General features: G+C 45.4%; 1 protein-coding gene across 2 annotated transcripts in view; it reads right to left on the bottom strand.

The window, feature by feature from the left end:
- Nucleotides 1-8,102: 8,102 nt before the first annotated feature.
- Nucleotides 8,103-23,315, bottom strand: part of SPTBN1 (spectrin beta, non-erythrocytic 1) — a 200,731-nt gene continuing 185,518 nt past the window's right edge. For both annotated transcript variants that reach the window (XM_020915122.2, XM_020915124.2), the window contains 9 exons: nucleotides 22,621-22,759; nucleotides 21,760-21,844; nucleotides 19,855-20,051; nucleotides 18,638-18,750; nucleotides 17,915-17,978; nucleotides 13,347-13,585; nucleotides 11,965-12,138; nucleotides 10,206-10,248; nucleotides 8,103-9,434 (listed from right to left, as the gene is read on the bottom strand). In XM_020915122.2, coding sequence (XP_020770781.1) covers nucleotides 9,216-9,434; nucleotides 10,206-10,248; nucleotides 11,965-12,138; nucleotides 13,347-13,585; nucleotides 17,915-17,978; nucleotides 18,638-18,750; nucleotides 19,855-20,051; nucleotides 21,760-21,844; nucleotides 22,621-22,759 — 1,273 coding nt within the window. In that variant the 3' untranslated portion in view covers nucleotides 8,103-9,215. The remainder of the gene's footprint in view (nucleotides 9,435-10,205; nucleotides 10,249-11,964; nucleotides 12,139-13,346; nucleotides 13,586-17,914; nucleotides 17,979-18,637; nucleotides 18,751-19,854; nucleotides 20,052-21,759; nucleotides 21,845-22,620; nucleotides 22,760-23,315) is intronic.

Here is a 23,315-nt window from a genome sequence, read left to right as displayed (position 1 = left end):
AAACTGTTCTGCTCTGGAATCTAAATCCTTTCCCCTCCTCACTGAGGAATGCCAAGCATTCTGCCTCCCCTCTTTTCCAAAGACCAATGGCCACCTCTCCTGCAGAGACCTCTGACCCAAGCAAATGCCTCAGCACCCCAGCCCAGTCACACGGGACACCCTTGGCCTTTTGAGTCATGCATATTCTGGGTACATCTATTTCCTGTTTAATGACAAGAGATTTTGTAAGAAATACGGTGTTGAGTGGTGAGGGAGCAGCTCCTTCACGGGGTGGGGCTCCCAGGGACAGTGTGCACCCACACGGATTTTCTTTTGGCCAGGTGAGGCTCCAACCACTAACTCAGGCACTCAGCACTCCCCAAAGAAACAGATAATTAGCACCTTTTGGAGGGCTTTACTTGAAAAGAAAAAAGAAACCAATTCTTTAGCCAAGCATTTGGTTAACTCATAAACTCACAGCATCCCAACATCAGCTCCTTTCCCTGCTGAGCTGAATCAGTGTGGGAAGTAACCCCCAAGTGGCTGCTGGAGAAGGGAGCCTTGCAGATGGGAGCAAGCCGGACTAGACCTTTAGGGGCCCTTCTGATTCAATAACCGACATCTGATCTCTGAAGCCAGGTGTGCCTCAAACAAGCACTTTGGAGGGCAAGCCTGGGGGTGGTATGGACACCGTGCAGTCAGGAGGCAAGTTTGAACACATTAGCAGGTGTGTTTTAAATGCAGAGAGCTTCAGGCCTCATTCAAAGAAAGTTTCTTCTAGAACCATCATTTCTCCTTTTTAAAAAGAAAATATGTGAATCAGTTCTAATGAGATGGATGAAACTGGAGCCCATTATACAGAGCGAAGTAAGCCAGAAAGATAAAGACCATTACAGTATACTAACACATATATATGGACTTTAGAAAGATGGTAACGATAACCCTATATGCAAAACAGAAAAAGAGACTCAGATGTATAGAACAGACTTGTGGACTCTGGGAGAAGGCGAGGGTGGGATGTTTCAAGAGAACAGCATTGAAACATGTATATTATCTAGGGTGAAACAGATCACCAGCCCAGGTTGGGTGCATGAGACAAGTGCTCGGGCCTGGTGCACTGGGAAGACCCAGAGGGATTGGGTGGAGAGGGAGGTGGGAGGGGGGACCGGGATGGGGAATACATGTAAATCCATGGCTAATTCATTTCAATGTATGACAAAAACTACTGTAATGATGTAAAGTAATTAGCCTCCAACTAATAAAAATAAATGGAAAAAAAATAAAAAATAAAAAGAAAATATGACTTTCAGAGAAGCTTCCCTTTTCTGTAACAAAGTCCCGTCTAGTCAAAGCTACGGTTTTTCCAGTAGTCATCTATGGATATGAGAGTTGGACCATAAAGAAGGCTGACCACTGAAGAATTGATGCTTCTGAACTGTGGTGTTGGAGAAGACTCTTGAGAGTACCTTGGATGCAAGATCAAACCAGTCCATCCTAAAAGAAATCAGTCCTGAATATTCATTGGAAGGACTGATGCAGAAGCTGAAGCTCCAATACTTTGATCACCTGATAAGAAGAGCTGATGCTGGGAAAGATTGAAGGCGGGACAAGAAGGGCATCTCCAACTCAATGGGCATGAGTTTGAACAAGCTCCAGGAGATGGTGAAGGACAGGGAAGCCTGGCATGCTGCAATCCAAGGGGTAGCAAAGTCAGCATGACTGAACAACTGAACAGCACTCCTCTTCGGAGGCTGGCACTCTCATGCTGATATGCAACATTTGGGGGATCAGGAAGAAAGTAGGGGTTTTAGCACTCCCATACTTATGCATAATCTCCATCAACTTCCCCTACCCTCCTCACCCAAGCCACCCCCTTGAGGTTGTTATTCACTGATGTGGTCTTCTCAATCTTCTGTTGTAATGAATGCTGGGGGCCCATCCCACTAGTGTTCACTGTAATGGCCTATGGTTTGGATAGACTCAGAGGGCACCCTGGCTGCCTGGGGTGATATCTGTTGCAGTGTGTGGTTCAGGGATGGTGCAAAACCTAAATTAATCCATTCAGAGTGAAACCTAGGGTTTCATTCAATGTTTAGGAAGAGAGAAGCCCTCTCTTTCCTCCTAGCTGGGAATGAAGACATGGCCTTGGAGGTGCCAGCAGCCGCCATCCGGGGAGGGAGGCCGGGCTGAGGCCAAAACTGACCCATGGAGGAGGGTGGGGTTGACAGAACACAGAGATATCACCTGCAGTCCTGAGAAGATGGAGAATTTCTAGAGCAAAGCAACCCAAGGACTGGCTCTACCTCTGGATGTTTTAGTTGTATGAACTGACAGAGTCTGTTGTTTACACCAGTGGGATGTGGAATTTTTGTTATTGAGTTGATAAGTACTCTAATAAAATCATCTTTGGGAAAAAAAATATAGACAGCCTCCTGGCAGTGGGAGCAGAGGAACTGATTTATGCAGTGCTGTGTTCATCATCTCATTTCTCCAACCCTCTTGTAAAGAGATGATGATCAGGTTGAGGAAGCCTGGTATGGAGTAGTATGGAGTGGACTATTGTAAGTTCCACTAGAGCTGGCACTTCATAAGCCTCTGCCAAGGCAACGAGGGAATATTCATCTCTTGGCTGAACAGAAACCAGCCTGGGTTCAGAGCCCACACTCTTGCCCTGGAAGAGCAAAGGCCGGGTGAGCCAGATGCAGTACTCAGATCAGGCACCCAGGAAAGCCCAGGGGAGAGACATGACAGACGGGTAGAACAGATGGCAGCAGGAAGGGGCCGCCCCCGCACGCCAGCAAACACGGGGGAGACGTCTACACACTGCTCAAGGCCTTCTTAGCTGCAGCCCTGGGACCTGTCCCTGAGATGGAACAGTTTCCCTCGTGGGAAACTAAAACCTTGAGAGATTTTCTCCCTCACAAAACCAGAGCTCCAAGAACAGTTAACACTGGCAGTCATTCCCTGCGACAGGGAAACTAAAATGGTGACTGAACAGAGCAAATCCTCCAGGGAGAGGCCGTGAGCCAAGGCTTGCCTCAGCACAGAGGAGGAAGGCCCAGGCTCCAGAAGGCAGGATGCCCCCCTACTGGAGAAAGTCTCTGTGGGCTTAGGGCAGAGGAAAACCCCCTTTCCCTTTAAAACAGCAGTTCCAGGAAACTCCATGAACGTTCTGCCTCCTTCATTCCCACTCCCAGACACAGTGGGTCCCCAGAGTGTGATAAGCAATGGAAGGGATGAGTGGAAACTCGCACTGGGGCCTGGATGTGGAGCCCTGCAGGACAGCTGTGTGTGGGGAGCAGGGCAGGGGGCAAAGGGGAGCCCTGCTGTGACCCCAGCCCTTCAGAGTTTATGTGAGTTTGAAGTGAACTCTGACAATCAAGGCAGCTCAGACAATGAACCCCATGTTTAGGGTTTAGAAACTGGGATGTTTCTGAGGACACTGGTCTTCCAAGCTCCTCTGCAGAAAGGGGAAGCATTAGTCACTCAGCTGCGTCAGATTCCTTTCGAGTCCATGGGCTGCAGCTCCCCAGGCTCCTCTGTCCATGGAATTCTCCATGCAATACTGGGGTGGGCATCCATTCTCTTCTCCAGGGGATCTTCCTGACCTGGGGATCGAACCTGGGTCTCCTGAATTGCAGGCAGATTCTTTACTGACTGAGCAACTTGGGATGTTTCTGAGGAGTCTGGTCTCCCAAGCTCCTCTGCAGAGCAAACAGGCAAATGAGGTGCCACCTCAGAGAAATCTGAATTCTACCAAATAATCCTACCCACTGTCACCAACCTTCCCCCTCCCAAATCACACCAGGTCATGTGAGTCTAGGGTTGGTGGCATTGTCTCAACTTGAGTGAAAAGTTCCTGAACAGCTTGGGAGAGAAGCATCAGTTTCTCACACATCCTGACCCCTCATTTAAAGGCAGAGAATAGGTCCCGCCAATTCCACTTCCTGAATCCCTCCATTTGGAAGAAGTCTGGCCTTTTATAAAAACAGAAGAGCTCCAAACAGGATGTAACATTCTTTCTCAAAGTTGGGCCAGATGGGAATTTTTTTTTTTAAAAAACAAGTTGAAAAACTCATTTTTCTAGGATAGCCTGCATTCTTTAACTTTTGAAATACTTTGAAGTTCACATTTATTTCTCCCTTGGAAAATCTTTACTCAGTTCTCAAAGTATTAATAACAGAAGAGCACTTTACTGCTTGACCAAGCAAAGTGGCCAAAAATAAGAAAGGTTGTGGGGTGTGGAGGGGTGGAAAGAAAGAGAAAACTAATTAAAACACACACAAACCACACCAAGGGAACGAGCTTTAGACAACCAAAATGACTAGGGAACACCCACATATGGACTGGGGTGTTATATATACAATTATTTGTAGAACTAAGACTACAGAAGAGTTTAGAGGCAGCGAGAACTACTTAGACATTTCAGATACAAGAAAACAACCTACATGTGGGGATAGAGGGGAGAATGGAGAGAGACCACATATAAAACGTTTTAAAAAAAATTGCTCTCAGCATGTCTGGGCACTTTCCCACAGAGAAATAAAGGCGTAAGTTCACATAAAAATCCACACATAAATGTTTACAGCTCTCTATCCGTAACAGCCAAAAATTTAGAAATTATCCAAATGTCCTTCAGTAAGTGAACGGTTAAGCAAATGGTAGTATATCCACTCCATTGAATAGTATTCAGCAGTAAAAAGGGGAGGGATACACACAACGTACAGAATAAGTACATAGTAAGTGCAAGTCACTCAGTCGTGTCCAACTCTTTGCAACCACATGGTCTATACAGTCCATGGAATTCTGTAGGCCAGAATATTAGAGTGGGTAGCCTTTCCCTGGATCAATCTCTAGAGAATTATGCCAAGTGAAAAAAGCCCAGTCCTAAAAGACTATACAAAGGTCTATCTAGTCAACGCTGTGGTTTTTCCAGTGGTCATGTATGGATGTGAGAGTTGGACTATAGAAAAATCTGAGTGCCAAAGAATCGATGCTTTTGAACTGTGGTGTTGAAGACTCTTGAGAGTCCCTTGGACTGCAAGAAGATCCAGTCAGTCCATCCTAAAGGAGATCAGTCCTGGGTGTTCATTGGAAGGACTGATGTTCAAGCTGAAACTCCAATACTTTGGTCACCTGATGCGAAGAGCTGATTCATTGGAAAAGATGCTGGGAAAGATTGAGGGCAGGAGAAGAAGGGGACGACAGAGGATGAGATGGTTGGATGGCATCACCGACTCAATGGACATGGGTTTGGGTGGACTCCGGGAGTTGGTGCTGGACAGGGAGACCTGGCGTGCTGTGGCTGAAGGAGTTGCAAAGAGTTGGACATGACTGAGCGACTGAACTGAAGAGATTATACCCTGCGTGATTCCATTTATACAACACTCTTCAGATGCAAGTTTATAGCAATGGAAAACTGACTGGAGGTTGCCAGAGGTAAAAGGGGCGGGGGCTGGGCAGCAGGTGTGGCTGTGTAACACGGCAGCAGGAAGGAGTGTGGGGAGACGGAAACATCCTGTATCTTGACTGTATCAAACACCCTGGAGGTGATACCTTGCTAGTTTTGCAAGATGACACCACAAGGGGAAACTGGGTAAAGGGTACACACATGAATCTATGATGATCACAGAATTTTAAAGTTTAATTAACAAATAAAAACTGTTCTCAGTAATTATATTGGTGGTGGTGTCACTGAGTTTCTATGCATGAAAGTTTCTATGCATGAAATTTGGGATAAAGCACATGAGTAACTGTATCATATTCCATTCTATGCCTCTTGTATCCTTGAAAGCCATGATTCTGAGTGAAAATGACAGGATGTAAGGCAGGAAAGACCCCTGCAATCCTGAAATCGAGTTTTTTTTTTCTTATCTCTGAAATGTCTGGAAAACAAGGATCTGAAACTCAGTAGGAACAGAATTGCAAGCACACAAATAATGGTTATGAAATACCATTTTACACTAAAAGAAACCAGGTTTTCTTAGAGGAATCTGATTGCAAGTCTGGGGTTAAGAAATCAGCAATCATGTCAAGCCAGATAAGGAGGAAGATGAAGGGCTCAGAAGCCAACCTGAAGGGGCCTCCACCAGCCAAAGATGAAACATTTTTAAATTTCCAAAAGGGTAATTTCACCAATGGTTGGTCTTGGGAAATGGAAAGTGAATGATTTCCCTATGACTTTCAATGGTGAGAAAGCCTGAGCTTTGGTGGACAGAAGTTTTATTTTTTTTAATTTAGGCTTTTGGGGTTATGAATCATGCTTGTAAAGACCAGCTCAAATCATAATAAAAACTCAGGCATTTATCCCACCCTTCCTATATGAATTCTACCACTTGATGAAATACTCAAGTATTCCAACTAATAAATGCAAAGAATGTATGCATAAGAAAGTATTATAGCTACCCTTCCCTGAGAAGTGCCAAAAACTTTGTGAGAAGATAACCATGTGTCCACTGCTCTGATATACTCTAATGCATTGAATGAAGAACTGGAGGTGGTACAAACACCACCACTCCAAGTACTGCCAAGAAAACAACACTCAGGCTTGTGAACTGAAGGTGCATTCCAACTGTAGAGATGTTCACATGTGACAAAAGTGACCTTTAATTGACAACGTCTCCTTTGTGTCCTGAGAATCTTACTTTCTGCTTCTTCTCAAGATGTGAGACCAGTTGTATTACCTGTCCTGTATCACTAAAAATTCAAGTAAAATAGCACACTGTAGCAACAAAAATAAACGTGCACAATTCTCAAAATGTTAAGTAGTGCATGATTTTTATAAAAAATCTGTTATTTACCCTGACAGGATTGAAGATTGTGATCCTATGTGGCCTGTAACTTCAGCCTGAGATGATACCTTCATTCCGGTTTTCTGTGGATGACTCACAGAAGCCCATCTTCTGCGGCTGCTCTTCCCGCTGCCCATCACCTTCCCCTTTCAGGCCGCAGGCCTCCTCAGCATTGGGAGGGATGCAATTACGAACCACCAAAACCAGGCACTGGGGGTCTGCAAGCCTCTAGAATTATGTGCGAAATGTTCCAGCCAAATCTACTTTTTATGGGAATCTGGGATTGCTGCTTAATTTCCTTCTGCGGGTGGTCAGCCTGCTACATGCCTGGCTTTGTCAGGTAGGCCTTAGTCAATCACGATTATTTTCCAAGACGCTTTTTCTAAACTCAACATTTTGGTCAGAGGTCTACCTGTTGAAAATTGAACAACTTGATTCCAATCCTGAGTAAGACAAGGGTAAGGGAGTGTCGTCGTGAGATACACAACCCTGGGTACACAGGGACATGGGGATTGAGGGGGTGGGGGGAGAGAGTGGGTGGTAAACAGTGAGATATCAGTTCACCTAAGGGTAACACCCCTGATGTCTGTCAGCTGTGATGTCAGGTTAAGCATATCTTCTGGGGAATAAACTACTGAAAGTTTGTAATACTAACCTTCACTGCTACCACACATTAGAAAATATGCAAGTGGTACAGAAATCAATAAACTATGACAAGTATAACACACGTATCTAAGCCATGACCCCTACCGCTGGCATCAGCAAACTGGTCTATGGGCCATATATGGCCTGTGATCTGGTTTTGCATGATCTGTGTAAAATAAATTTTACATTATAAATGTCTTTAAAAAATCAGAAAAGAACACTGTGTGGCACATGAAAATGATATAAAATTAAAACCTGTGTCCGTGTACACGGATTTATTGGAACACAGCCATGCCCATGGGTTCACACATCATTGACGGCTGCCTCTGGAATACACAGTGGTGGAGTTTCAACAGACAGAGTATAGCCTACAAAGTCTAAAATACCTACTTATCTCTATTTACTGAAAATGTTTTTGAACCCTTGTCTCAGAGCTCAGGTTTGGCGAGCTTTCTGATAACATTTTCATAAATAAAAGATAAAATCTGGATGTATGGCTACAAACATTCGATATTTATTGCTCTGTTTCTTGTGATTTTTCAAAGCTGGGACACCAGACATACACAAGACTGTGCAACAGGAACCCAGATAGACAGTTGCATGTTTCCTGTTTGCTATTTTGCACTGTGCAAATTCCCTACATGGCGTGCATGCAAGGAGAGGAAAAACAACAGTCACCCACCGTGCTAGATTTAAAAGCATTTAATGACATCGCATATATTTAACAGATAGGGCAAAAGTTGAGAGGTACAGGTCATACGACTGAGCACCGGGCCTGAGTGACCAACCTCCCTGTCAGGCCCAGCCTCTGGAGTTCATTCCTATCAATGCCATTTTGATTGTGCAGTAAGATGAAAATTTGTCATTATAATCGTTACAGTGACAGAGAAATGCACACTATGTATCAAAGAGCAAGGTAATGAAGCAAATTATAACACAGTGTGGTAACGCACAAGCAAGTAACCATTAGGGTAACATGACTTTGTCCAGTAAATGCCTTGGTTCCACTTGTACACTTACCAATGATTTAAAGGGTTTATTATACATCTAGTTTTATTATACTTTGTACTAGAATTATCTCAAACATACAATATAATGTATTTCAGCAAAAAAAAAAAATTGAAATTACAGATTATTTAAAACAGTATCAGTTTTCTATGCCTTCTTGTATCCCGACATTCTTAACTGCTGTCCAGGTTGATGCAGAAAAGCTGCATGTCGTGTGTTAGTAAGTGATGCCAGGTACAAGTGGCTTGGTCTGTAGAGTTAACAATGGGGCTGCACTGTGGCTGCAGCGAGAGCGTAACACACAATCTGTTTAATCCAGGTTAGACCCATCATGGGCGCTTCTAATAGTCAAGACTCAAGGTAACCACTGGTAGTAAATGGGAGAGAATGGTGTCGGGACATTGGTACGTTTTGTCTGTGGTGAGCACAGGAAATATTGTTTAAGCACCGCTGCCTTGCATACCAACAGCACTAGAGGCGGGTTATTTCCAACACAGCCTCACAAAATTGAGGAACAGTTTAAATACTGAGATCTAATCTATATAATTTCATTAAAAAAAAAAATCTGGTCTTCCCCTCTGCACCTCAAACTTTTGTTAACTTGGAGATAAAGTGTTTAGGTTGTATTTTTCCCCACCCTCCCCGAGAAATGCTCTATAAATTAAAAGAAAAAAAAATCAACCACATGGAGGAACATTTAGGCACAGAGAGTAATGTGTTGGTTCTGAGCTTGCATGCTGGAATTTCACTGAAAAGGTAAGAAGAGAAGGGCAGGAAGTGACAGAAAGGAGTTCACTTCTTTTTGCCAAAAAGGCTGAACCTCTTTTCTTTGTCTTTCTCTTTGTCCTTCTCCCGTTTGCCGGGACTGGACTCGCTGGTGATGGTGACGACGCTGGTGGGCAGGGTCTGAGCCCGGCTGGATGCTGGCGTGCTCTGGGTGCTGGCAGACACCTCGTGTTTATCAGAGGAGATGGCAGAGGAGATGGCCTGGATCCATGTGTTCATTTCCTCCTGGACGAAGGAGGGGGGACACAGGTGAGACTCATCTAAGGTGGATGGACAGGAGACACTCACTCCACCTGGGTGACCGTCTGAGCTGCTGTGGGTTGGAAAGCTTGGGAATAGCATGGCTGCCTGAGAAGGGACAGTGGCTCTCTAACAAATGCCTGCTTCATCAGGACAGTTGTGACCATGGTTCGATGCTCACCAGAACTCAGTTTACAGTACCTGAAGGTTCCCATGTAGTCTATAGTCCTACAAAGGTGACAAGCTGGAAGACTGGCCTACAGCATGGGGGTCAGGTCCTACCCTAGAAAGTGCTTTTTCTTTTTTGAAATTGACATCTATTTGATATACCACATTGTGTAAACTTAACAGAAGTTGCTTTTTTTGAGTTAACGCCCTACACATGTTGTTTTCTCATTGGCTGACCATACAACCAAGCGATGGCTGGCTGAAGGCAGCAGAGTGCGGTGGGCACAGAGGGGCGGCTCCCGGCTGGGTCATGGGCTCCACACCGGTTTGGAGACCACCTCCCTGTGCGTCACCCACAGTTCTTCACGGGACCCTGTGCTAGCTTTCCTGCCAGGGTGGGAGAACAATGAGATGACATTTACTGCCTTTGACTGACACAGGAGAACAGAAAACCTTTTAGTGATTGTGACCGTGGAGACCAGAGGACAGAAGCCACCGGTGATCATCACTCATGTGAAGAGCATCATATAGAATGCTCATCAGGCCACAAACATTTGAAAAAAAAAAGAAAGAATCTTAAAAACTTACATCATCTTTGGCTTGGAAGAGGTACTCATTGCCGTCATTTAGTCTGTAATTTGAAAGAAGAAAGTCAGTCGCAATATAACTTAAGAAAATAAAACCCCTTAACTCTCACATCCTCTGTGGGACATAAGCAGGCCACAGGATCACACAAGAAATGTCTGTTGGAACCCCGCACACACCACTCAATGTGTTTGGGGCCTGCCTGGGATTGGCAGCCAGCCCCCGGCCATCAAGAGGCCATATAAAAATTGGGCCCATATACATAAGTGACTTGAGTGTTTTAATCACCGCATGTGTGCTAAGTCGCCTCAGCCGTGTGTGACTCTTTGTGACCCCAGGACTGTAGCCTGCTAGGCTCCTCTGTTCCTGGGATTCTCCAAGCAAGAATAGTGGAGTGAGTTGCCATTTCTTCCTCCAGGGGATCTTCCTGACCCAGGGATAGAACCCACGTCTCTAAGGTCTCCTGGCAGGCGGGTTCTTTTTTATTAAGGTGGGTTCTTTACCACTAATGCCACCTGAGAAGCCCTGTTTCACTCACTGGAAGGATCAAAAAATGTTCCAAATGTAGCTATACCTGGATTTGTTGTGGCAAAGACCACTTGGATGACTGATCACTGCTCTAAACTGAATGCAAGAGAAAGCTCTTTGAAAATCATAAGCCCTGTTGAAATCTTGCCACTGCATTTATATGCCCCACATTAACAAATACCAGACTTTCTGAACTGACAGAAAGTCACAGAAAAGGTCTCCTAGATTTCTCTTCTTACATACATCTCAGAAGCGAAGAAACTGCCTTGGTGAAGCTGTTGCTGTGACACGGAGGGGCTGGCAGGGAGGGCTGCGTCAAGAGGAAGTGGGCAACACTGGTGTAAAGGAGTCAGGTGCTCTCTGCCAACGTCCCAACCCTCTGACACTGCATCAGGGAAGCACAGAGGGAGGCAGCCAGGTAGCCTGGCTGTCTGCGCTGGATGTTACAGTAAAGCGTCCCGGGTCGGGACCTGCCTCGTGTGCTCACCAAGAGCTCAAGAAATCACACCGCTTGAATCACTCTCATTTGTGGTCCTTGGCCTCGTCCATCTGGCGTCAGATACACCCATAACCGAAGACCAAAGCTTTCCAGATCCCAGAGCAACAGATCAGATTAGTATTAGTCATCCTACCTACTCACAGTTTTACTTTTTATGTTTTTACAAAAAAACCTGATTTTTCTGCCCATTTCCAAGGATAAGCAGAATTTTGAGCTTGGATCCACTCTGTGGGGAGTCGAATGTGTTCTACAGGGTAGAGATGTGGACTGGATGGTTCCAGAGGCATCTGGAACATCCACTGGGTGAGTCAGGGGAGCACGGGACCCCCTCCTTCCTGTTTGTCTTCATCCAGCTCCAGAATGACTCAGCTGACCTGTCTCCAGATAAGTCATGAGCAAAGAACAGCATATCCAAGGACTGGCTTAGCTGCACGATGGGTAAACTATTTTTCTAAGTGTCCCTTAAACTGTGAGATGTGATGAGCTCACCTTGTCTTAGAAATACTAAATTCCATCTGATAAAAAACAAAAGCTCCTTTTCTGCAATGTTCAGCTGTGCTGTTCACCACAGAGACGCTGGGGACCCTAACTGAGATGTGTGCCTATTCCGTCTTCACTCTGTCGGTAACTTTTTAGATGGTAGAGGAAAGGAACCAACTGATCACAGCATCTAAGAAAACCAATGCCTGGAGTGAAAAGTCAACACACACACCCCCACTCTCTGGCAACTCTCACCTGAGCTTGAACACGTGCTTCTTCTTCTTGTAATCAAGGGCCACTTCACAGATGGCTTCTTTCAAACTCACAGGGACCTCGCTGTGGTAGGGAATCCCTGAAGCAGCTGTCTTTGCGTCTTTGTAGAAACCCATTTCTTGGTTATTTATGACACAATAAACATTGTGCCAGGACCTGAGCCATAAAGAAAGGCACGACAAGGTTTTCCTCCATCCCACACCCCCTTAAAGAACTGAGTCCGTTTAATATGAAAATGGTCCCCACACAACATGGCACGATTCCCTGTTATAATAAAAGCTCTTCCTAAATTGTTAAAAATAAACAATGCAACAAAATTCCTCTGCAGACTCCCAAGACAAAACCATATGTTGCTACAATGGCAGGTTTTGAAGGATACTTTTTACTTTGACTTTGAAGAAAAACACAGCGCCCTCTTCTATTAAATAAAGAGACTCTTGGCTCTGACTGGAAAGCTTTTTGTGGGTGTTTGGTACCCTCTTGTGGTAACGGGGTACAGGCCAGGCTCCTTATTGGAAATGTGCCTGGCCTTAAGTAGCTCTTCAATCTCAGCATCTTTCTGTAATGTGGCCTGGCAACCTGATAGCAAAGCAGATTCAGGGCCATGAGCACTTATGGTACACTGGCTGAATCAGAAACAGGTAGCCTTCCTCCTTTCAGGATATGGCAAATTGCCCTAATATACTGCTTTTATTAGAAGACACTTTACTGCTACCTTCCTGTATTAACAAATAAATTATACTGTTCTCAATGTGGATGGCAGCTCTTAGATGGGATTCCCTTGTACAGTGTACAACCTGTACAACTGTACGTGGTGGGTCCCAGGCAGTTTAGTTTACTGGTTAAGCACACAGGCTGTGGAGTCAGGTAAGTTTTACTAGGGTGTGCTAGCTGTGCCATTTACTAGGGTATTACACAGGGTGAGCCTTCTTAACCTCCCAGAGCCTCAGTTTTTCATCTGTAAAATGAACATAATAAAAGTAGGGCTATTGGGAGATAATCAGTATGGAGACTGCTAGGAGAAAAGGTGACTTAAACAACCCACATTAAGCAACCCACTTAACCCACAAGGAGGAAAAATAGCAGTGAAATCACTTCACTCTAGGGAAGACTCCTCCCTCTCTAGTGGCCTTCCTTCTCAGGCCTACTAAGGCCTCTTCTCGCTGTTCTCTCACACACTTAACTCTTCCTTGTCTCGGTGAATAAAAAGCACTCTACTCCCACTTCCCAAGAAGGATGTGATGACCAAGAAGCTACAGAACCAACCAGACACACACACACACACTCCCCTCTCAATCGAGAGCCATCCACCTCCGCCTCTAACGGGCTGACTTCCCCCAGGACCACGGCCTCTGCCCTGTTACCTGCTCGAGGCCTTCTTATTGTGGGCCTCCCACTCGTGCTTTCGGTTCAGGAAGCCTTCCATCTGGGCCGAGGGCATCTCCTGGGTCCTGGCTGGCAAGGTGGCGGCACTCTGGGCTGGGAGAGCAGTCTTGGCTTTGCGATCGGAGGTCGGGGAGGGGATGGGGCTGGACTCTTTCGAGCTCGTCCTCTGTTCTGCAGCGCCGTTGACCATTTCGCTGGTGTCCACCGTTTCTGCCATCTAGGGACAGTGGAGAGGCCATTCAGCTAACCCCATGAGCCCTGGGGGGGGACCACATACGCTCTGACTCGCACACGTGGCTGTGTATAAATGCCTGGCACAGATCGAGGCAGTACAGTAAAACCATTGCACATCCCACAAAGCCAGCTGGACACCAAGGACATTAGAAGGTGGGGGTGGATTAATACCCGCCCGTTTACGGGGAGATGAGAAAAGCGAAATGCCAGGATGAGTTTTACTGCACTCTGCTCCTCTGATCAATCCATTTTCTCTAATAGAACTCAGATCATTTCCTCTTATGGTTACGTTAAAACAAAAGGACAACAGTAACAATCACACATATTAAATATGAAAGAGCGGACGTTATACAGCAGCCACCTTACAACCAAGGACGCCACCAGAAGGGCTGGAAGTTGAAGCGAAAGGGCATTCACAAACAGATGGATAGACAACTCTATCAGAGCTACACGGCATTCCCCCAGAGTCAGACAAAAAAGACCTTCAGTTTCTGAAAATGCTCTCTGGCTCCCCTCCCTGCCCACCCCCGACACGTGGTCATAAACACATGCAGAAATTAAGACAGCAATCATGCACTTCATGTCTACCATCCCCGTTAGACTTTGGAACTTAAGAGCTGGAAGGAAATGAGGCAAGTCAACGAACATCAATGTAACCACGTCTGCCGAAGTTGTATCGTGAGTGGGTTGTAGTTTGTGTTAAAGGAGCTGGAAAAGCCAATCACAGTCACTCAACACCACACGGCTATTTACCCCCAAACAAAGACAGAACCAGGGCCTTCCCCATCACGTGCTGGTTGATCACGGTGCCTTGCTGCACTGAGACGAGGAAGCCCAGCCAGCCAGGCTTCCAGCAGCTCTGACCCTTCAGGCTGGAGTCGTCTTCGGGAGTTGTTTCTTCCCAAGCTCATTGCTATGGTAACCCTCACGGCTTTTCGGCTTGGGAAATGCGGTAGGGTCTCTCCATTCATTATCGCTTTCAGCCTGTGTGCCATGAACTGTGTACCATGAACTGTAGCGGGCCCCTGGCTGACACACCCAGGGTGCGGGATTAGCGAGTTACTAAAGCTGGGTGTGGCTGACGCTTTAGTGGATTACAGACAACCTGCACCCCTCATACACGGACAAACATGGAGGTGTCAATGGCACGCTCATTAGGTAATGTCCCCCGCCACTGCTGCCCAGAACCAAGTGACACCAAATTAGCAGCAACAACCTCAACAGGATCAATGGGAGACTGGCCACCACTGCTTGAACATCAGATATGTCAATTCTTGGGAACTGGATGTCTCTGCTGGATCTTACCTAAGTAATGGGGCAGTAGTCAAGTTTATATTCTGTCTAAACAAACTATCACTGTCAGCATTGGAGTTTAGGGTGGGACCAGAGGCGAGGCACTGGAAGGGTGTTTGTGATTAGACCTCTTTATCCACACAGCAATGTGGAAACAGGATCATGAGGGAGGAGAGGCATGGGCGAGATGCATGGTGATTATCCTGGCCTTGCAAGTGACAGCCTGCAGACATGTGCTTATAAGCAATGGGATATTTAAATATCTCTCTTGCCTTTCACTTTTAAAGGAGAGACAGAGGGGAGATAATGACCAAACAATAAACCACCCCTGAGTCGAAAGAAAGTGAGTGGACTTTAAGGTTGACTAATCTGTTTTGGTGTGAGATTTCAAGAGACTTCTAGCGGGAAGAAGTATGCGACTGGTCTGGAAGGCCTGTGTCAGGCGTGAGTCCAAGGAGACATGGGGTTAGTGTGGACAGAAACCAGGTTAAAAAAAAATTAGTGCTGCAGGTGTGACTCAGAAACTGCAAGTGACAGCAATGACCCGGACAGCGGAATGTTCACTGGGAAAAGGCTAAAATTTCTCATACTCGGTCAGACTCCAAGGCAAGTGAAGGCCAGGGGAAGCCTCAGCTGGGGGAAATTCTGCAGCAAAAATTTTTTTCTTTAGAGTTAGAAGGAAAGAGAAAACCCCAAACCAGTATGCAGAGATAATTAATGTTTATGCAAATGAATCACTAACCAAGAAAACAAGGAAAATAAAAGGAACAAAATGAATTTTAATGGACATGTGCTTAAGCATGCCAACAGACAACACGCAACTAGAGACAAACATCAAAAGCAAATCATAGTGCTGTGACCAAACAGTGGGTACCTGTGGATCCCCCCCACCCCCACCTGACATTGCTTCTCTTTAGCAATTAGTCCAGAGTGCTTTAGTGGCCGGATACACCTGAGATAGTTCAATCAGAAGGTGAACATAAATGCAACGTGACAACTAGTAGCACATGGAATGCCTGATTGGTTTTCTAAGTGCATGAAGCAACACTATTGTCAAAAGTTCATTAACTTGAGTCTCTGCACTATAACTCAGAAGAATGAAAAGAGCTTTTCTTCTTCTGATACAATCCAATTACAACTAAAAATTTGTTCTGGCAAGCTACAATTTAAAAATCTAGATTAAAAATAGGCATGAGAACAAATGCCAGAAACATCATAGTACTCCTCTCTATGCTTATGTGGCTTCTGTTTTTTTTTTTTGGTCTTCTGAATACAAAAGGCATAAAATTGGGTATTAATCCTACTGATACAAAATTTAAACATATATATATGGACACATCACATATATACATAGAGATCAATGACACATACTATTTGGAGCCAGGAACTGGGCTCCTTAATGACCAAAGATGAAGCAATATTTTTTTCTAAAATGAATTTTGGTATGTTTTAAGGCAGAGACCCAACAATGGTGCATACTACTCCCAGAACATAAGAAGCTTGGCATCTATCTATATACCCATCTACAGCCGCAAGTAGATAGATATGTACATAGAAATAAGGAAAAAACAAACAAGATGCTATATGATGTTATCCTGACAAAAGAAAAAAAAGACATGCATCATGAAATGAAAAGACAAATTAGACTTAACTCATGGAGAACACATATCAAAACAGGTTTTATGATTCCACTAATATCTAAATATGGCAAATGAGTAAGTGAATGTCTCACACAGCTTTCATGTAATGTGGACCTGCTTTGGTTCTGCCTTTATCGGTACCAGAAAATCATCTCTTTCTTTAGCTTTTATTCCTAAGGAATAGAATTTCTGATAAAACATTTCGATCCCTGCTGGTGGTCTGATAAACAATACCCTAAAAGATTCCTTATTAGAGAGTGCCACAAAAAGTCATAAGAAAATGAAAAATGAACTGGAAGATCCATACGAGACATACAACGGAATTTCTGTCTAAAGAGACACTAAAAGAACTTCTGGAGCCTGAAGGCAGGCAATGGCTCCTGGGGTGGTCTCCCAAGTGTTCAAGTAATCAGGGTGAACCAGCATGGCTTTTGTTCCACTGGTTGGAAAAATTTAAACAGTTTGACACCCTGAAGTCATCAACTGGACGGAAAGGCATGGAAGTCTGGATGGGCAGGCTTCCCAAACATGCCAAGAAGTGCTGCCTCACCTAACAGGATCCACGCCCCAGCAGCACTGACGGTGACCCAGATGGAGGTGGAGGCACCTGACTCCTGAGGCCAGCTGTGTTAATGAGCTGTAAGCGAGCCTACCACTCTCAGCTCAGGAGTTGGCGAAAAAAATAGAGGAACTGGTTTGTAAAAAGGTCATAAATGATCCGAGGGTCTCAAAACCATTCAGATTCTGCACCTACAACAGCTTCAACTCTTTTCTATTGTTTCTTGATAAATGACTGCATCCTTCATGGAATGTTACACAGCTGACCTTAGGTTTCAATCTTAGTACTGGAGGTCTCCCTCCTCATCCACCAGTCTTCCTAGTTCCTGGTGAACTGCCGCAGGTTAATAACATCTGTGAAGGGAGCTACGTATGGTGCAGGACTGCACCCTGTTAGTACAACTGGATGTGCCATACCTGTCAGATTCTAGTTTTCTTCTTCATTTTGCTGTAATCTCATTTAATTTCAATTACTCACGTAAGGCTTTTGCTGCAACATCTTAATAAAGTAAAAAGCTCATGATAAATAAACAAAAATTACGTGGGTTGCTTTCAGGCAATGGAGCATCCATCAGTTAAAAGACTCAAATAAACATGAACTAAGTGCAAACAAATATAAAATCAAGGAAGACTACGAAGTCAGTAAAATTTTTAACACTGTGGGTGAAGTGGACGCCAAAAGGTCAAACCAATGGGATTTGGAAAGACTGGTTCTTGACAAACAGTAGCGAACTTCACAGTCCAGACCACGGCTGGTCACTGGCTGTCCGTCTGCTATTAAAGTTTTTGTAGTTTTGGTAGGTTTGAGAGCGGTAACTAACCCGTGGAGATCCCTGTTCAGCCGGCAAACCATTCTGGGAAACTTGCTCTCCTTTTGAAGTATCCCTGTTGGGAAAAAGGGGGAGAGGAGAGGAGGAAAGGGGGAAGGGGGGAAGAAGAAAAGAGGAGAAAGAGAAGAGCAAGGCAGGATGGGGGAGAACACAGGTCAACTTTATTAGAGCCTCTCTCTCAGAAAAACATAAACAGCCCTCTTTCACATAATGGGATTTCTTTCTAAAGATTTTCAAGTGTTTCAAATGGACTCTAGATAGAGAGTGAGACCTTAGGCATCAGTGCCCACAGAGGTGCCATTAGTTGTCATGGAGCTTTAACCACAGCAAAATACTCAGCCTTTCTGAAACAGAGAATAGTTTCTTCCCTTTGTTTGAAATCACCCAGAACGTTCAGAATGCCTCACCATGCAGTCACTGGCCTGAAATCCGGGTGGTTCACTCCATCCATTTACTCCTGGGGAAGTTGTGTGTGTGTGTGTGTGTTCACACGTGTGCACAGCAGAGAGTGCTGTCTACATTCCACTTTCTCTGCCAACCCAGCAATGTAACTATGGACAAGTCAGTGTCCTCAAATGTGACTGTATGGGGTCCACATTGTCTGCAGAATGACTGACAGAAAGGGCACAGCACAGCACAGGCTTAGAAACGTGCGCCCTAAACCCCACTTGTCACTAAAGCTGGGTGCGGGCAGGCAGGCTGCCTGTGACTCACCACTGCTGCTGGGACTCAGTCTCCTCGGAAACCTTCGTGCTCGGCTCGGGGGAGGGCGGCCGCCTCTTCCTCTCCTCTTCCTCTTGCTGTCTGCGCACTTCCAGTAGCTCCAACTAAGGAAGAATACCGTGATGTCTGGCAGAGCCCCAAACTCTGCCTCTTTTAAGGAAAGGGTTCCAGGTGAGCCCTATTTGTGTGTTCTACACTGGATCACAGGACGACCTGGAGCTTTGACATCCTAACCAAAAGCTCATTCAGGTCATAGGAACTGAGGCTACAACTCCAAGCCACAGGAAACCAAGGTCTGCATGATGAAGCAGATCCACTGTATGGGCTGGCAGAATCCCTGGGAGTTGTGTGTGGCCCTGGGACATTGAGTTTAATTGCTACATGAACTCTGCAGCCCTTGAATTCACTGAGGAAGAAAGCAGCTGAGTGGGAAGGTCCATGCCGGACTTCCCATCAGAGCTCAAACACCACTAAGTCAGAGCTGCAGTAACTCCCAACGAGGCTTCTTATGCTGCTGTGGGGATTGGGTTTAGCTAAACCCCAATAACACATTTTAAAAAGCCACCAACTAGTTCAACTGAAACTAACCCATACTTCATGAGAAGTATGTGAGTACCACAGTATCCCATTTTAGCACAAAAGTATACAGGCATAGCTGAGAAGCCCAGAATTCTAAGAAGAATACCATTTCTGTACAGCATAAAGAATCAGCTTTCTACCGGTAGTGCAAGTGTCTTGGGAGAGAGATCACCAGTGAGCAAGTCCTATTCTAAAGCCTTTAATTTGGCAGAAGAGATCATCAGGACTGGGGAGAGCCTGGTGGTCTAGGATAAGCTACTCCTGCTTGATGGGAATTCCAATTCTGAAATCTGAAGATAACTGTACAGCTATGATCCCTAGGAACCACAGCTTCTATGAGATATAGGGGAAAAAGAACAGATCAAAAGAGGAAAGCAAACGCTAATCAATCAATGCCCAGACAGGAAGTGATCATGGATCTCTGTGCCCGTGACTGAGGAAGTGACTGAGGAGCAGTCACCCTGGGCTGTCTCCCCAGGTCCTGTACCAGGAGGAACACCAAGTCCAGGAAGACGCTTCATGCTTTTAAGGACAGAGCAATGACATGAACTCCCAGGTCTAGTTGAGCGGGAAGCAGAGCTTCCCATGGGAACCACCACAGAGCACCCCGGCTCCCAGTGGTCACTCACCGTCGTCAGTCTTTCCAGGGCAGAGAACCTCTCGTCCCAGGTCGCTGCAGACTTTTCAAAAGCCTCATGGCGCTTGATGAGCTTTTCCACCTCGTCCACGCTCTGGCCTATCTCTCGGCTGGACAGGTAGGGCTCCTGCCCGAGCAGCCAGGCCTCGGCCACACTGGCATCCCTTGAGAACTGATGGACCTCCAAGACTGCACACGGAGAACCGAGTGAGTATTGTGGGCAGGCGACTGGGCAGCCAGGGGGGTGGTGCTGCCCTCTAGTGGCAGCGGCCTGCACAAGCTGCCTAGTCTAGTCCAGACCTGCTCTGTCCACATAAACATCAGGGGAGCTACACATGTAACTTCTACTAGCCACATTAAAAACGGGTGAAATTAATTTTAGAAGCACATTTTAGACAACCTGATATATCAAAGTGCTACTTCAACATGTAATCAGTAAAAAAAAAAAAAAAATGAAAGACTACTGAGCTGTGTTACATCTTCTTTCTTCTGTATTTGAAATTTTATACTTGGAGCATATCTCAATTTGGACCAGCACAGTACAGGTTCTAAAGAGCCCCAAGAGAACAGTGGCTGCCACAAGACCATGTAGGACCAGAATATATGCTCTGCTCACTCAGCCCTACTATAGTGAAGTGAGCCTTGGGGCCCTGCAGGAATTCACAACCTGTGTCCAACCAGATCCCCTGATGGAGCAGCCATCCACCGATCACACTTTCTGGGTTGGAAGTGCTATGTTTTACTTTGGGGGTTGAAAGGGAGGGAAGGGTCTGGGAGCCCTATATAAAGCGGGGATAGTATGGGCTAAAAGGCTTCTGCTTTATTCATTCTGTCCTCCACTTGAGAAAACACAGCGTGCCCTCCAACTACTGCACTGTGAGAAGGCAGGTCAGAGCCTGCTCCGTCTGTACTATGGCTGGCTGGCACTTTCATTACACACTAAGCAGCAGTGTAAGAAAAAGACTGTGGGCAGCATCGGTGTCACCGTGGTGGCCCCCAACACTGCACCACACGAGGGACTTTTCACCTCATCAGGATTGCTCAGCACACAACCTGGTGTCTAGTTCACAGTGTGGGGTATACTCTGGGCTTTGCTGAACTGAAATGAACCTGCCCAGGGAATGGGCAAAATTAAGACCAAATTCTCACCCAGAGAATGGTCAAGAGTGGGACTTCTTGAGATGAGGCGCTCAAGAAATGAGGCCTAACATTTTTAAGAAAAGGACCCTTGGGTTCTGCTTCTAGAAAGCACTTCTGATACCTGAGAATAAGGCTATAAAGACAGACTCTGGAGCCCCAAGCACAGAATGGCAGAATACGGTAAATAATGCTTCAGTTGGGACTACCTTTGGTGTTCATAAATACTACTTCCAATACTGTATGTTATAAATTCTGTTAGCTCACATATTCTCTTATAAAATGAGACTAAAAATAGAACCTACTTCAGAATATTATTGTGTAAATAAAGAAAAAACATATAGAATACTTAGAATAATGCCTGCTTCACTGAAAATTCTTTATTATTGTTAGCTTTCATTAAGACCTAACCAAGCCAACTTTCCATCTTCTTGACTCTGCAGTTAACAAGTCTTCCTAAAGATAACTGGGGGGGGGTAGGAAGGGATGCACATCCTGTGGGCTGTTCCTACACACCTAGATACCACTCACAGCACTGAGGGCAATCATGGGCATGAAAGATAATGAAGGTGACACAGAGAACCACTTAAAAATACTTATTAGCATGAAAGAGTTAAATAAGATATTAACAAACAAGCATTCAGAAAGGGTCTAAAAATCAGTAAGAGATAACACTGTATCAAACCAATTAAAGCAGGTAAATAAAGTCGCTTGCTTTCAGTGGGGACCCAGAAAGAGCAGAGATTCAGTATATCCTTACTCAGTCTTAACCACTCCCATCGGTCTTCCCACTTGTCAATCATTTCTTTTCTCTTTTCCGTCAACTGCAGTAACTTCTCCTTGATCTGTGAGAAAAGAAGGACCCCAGGAACATCTTAATAGACTGGACCACATCCTCCTAGTCTGCCCCTTGATGGGCCACTTTATGTAGGAAAAACACATTTTACAGAGAGAGCACCACTAAGGCAGGAAAGATGTGAGGACCACTCAGTCCACCTGTGTGCCAGGAGAGGAGAGAAAAGCATGGCGATGTGCCTTCCAGAGGGGGCTGGGAGGAAGGCCAAGCTCCACCCAAAGTTGCTCTGTTGCGAGGTGGCCAACAAGGCTGTAAGCCCTCTCTGGACTCTGGGGCTCCTGGGTTGCACACATGCAGGAAGAGAGGGGCAGTGAGAAGGCCAAGCCCCAAGCTCTCTGAGGGCACATCTGAGCCCTAGAAGGGGGCCTCACGCTGACAGCCACTTACCTCAGTATCACCAGCATCCTAACTTGACTCAGCGACCATGCACTAAGGAGCAAACTGATCTAGGGCATAGGGGATAGAGAAGGGGTGTCACCCATGCGGAGGACCAATGGAGGAGGTGAGAGTAAACCACAAATTGATTGGTTTTAGGCCTACAGTCTTGCCTAAATGCCTTATTCTAGAAAGAAGCAAGCAGTTTTGAAATACATGTAAGCATGTACTTAGGTATGTATGAATGCAAACACAGATTTCTGTGTGTGTGTAAATATATATGCATACACATACATACGTACAATACATACATACACACCCAAGAGAGGCATTCTACATCTGAACACCAGCTGCACTCACCCCTGGGCCCCGAAGCAAAGCAGCACATACCTCCTCAGATGCGTAGTGCTTCCTCGCCAGCAGGGATTTCCCCAGTTCAATGCAGGTCGTAAAACTGTCATTACGAGCATCGATTTCAGCTTTGATACCTTGATGATTATTCATCAATAGCTCAACAGATGACACATCCCTAAAATTATACAAATAATACTTCTTTATGAGACTTAGCTTTTCAAATGCTCATGCAGGTTTCTAAACACGTAATTACTCTGACGGAAACTGACAGCACGGTGTCTGATTCAGTCTGAGCCCAGGTTGGGTCACAGAGCTGCAGCATAAAGAAAGAATATTTCAGGGCCAGCTTTGCAGCCTGCCCACTTTTCTTTGCATGTGTTTGTGCTATAGTCATTCTTCTCAATGGTGACCAGAAAAACCCCACTGGATCTCTGTTCAAACTTCTACTTTAAAATCCAGTTCATCCTCTTCAAGAAGGTTCAGAGGAGTAACAGCCATCCCCAATCATGCCCTACTAAGCTGCCAAAGGTTCAGGACATGTTTCAAAGAACAGTAAATACTGTCTCCTTATTTAGACATGAAGACACAGAGCAGAAACCAGCCAAGAAATCAATGACACCATGAAGACTTCTCATCCATCAAAACCTACTGACTGGGAAGTCATGACCAAAGGAAACATAACAGCTTCATACATGTAATAACCATATTTTTCCTCTTGGGGCACAGTCCCT

Source organism: Odocoileus virginianus, chromosome 2 (genome assembly GCF_023699985.2).
Source record: "Odocoileus virginianus isolate 20LAN1187 ecotype Illinois chromosome 2, Ovbor_1.2, whole genome shotgun sequence".
Classification (NCBI taxonomy): Eukaryota; Metazoa; Chordata; class Mammalia; order Artiodactyla; family Cervidae; genus Odocoileus; species Odocoileus virginianus.
This window is presented reverse-complemented; position numbering and strand designations above follow the sequence as displayed.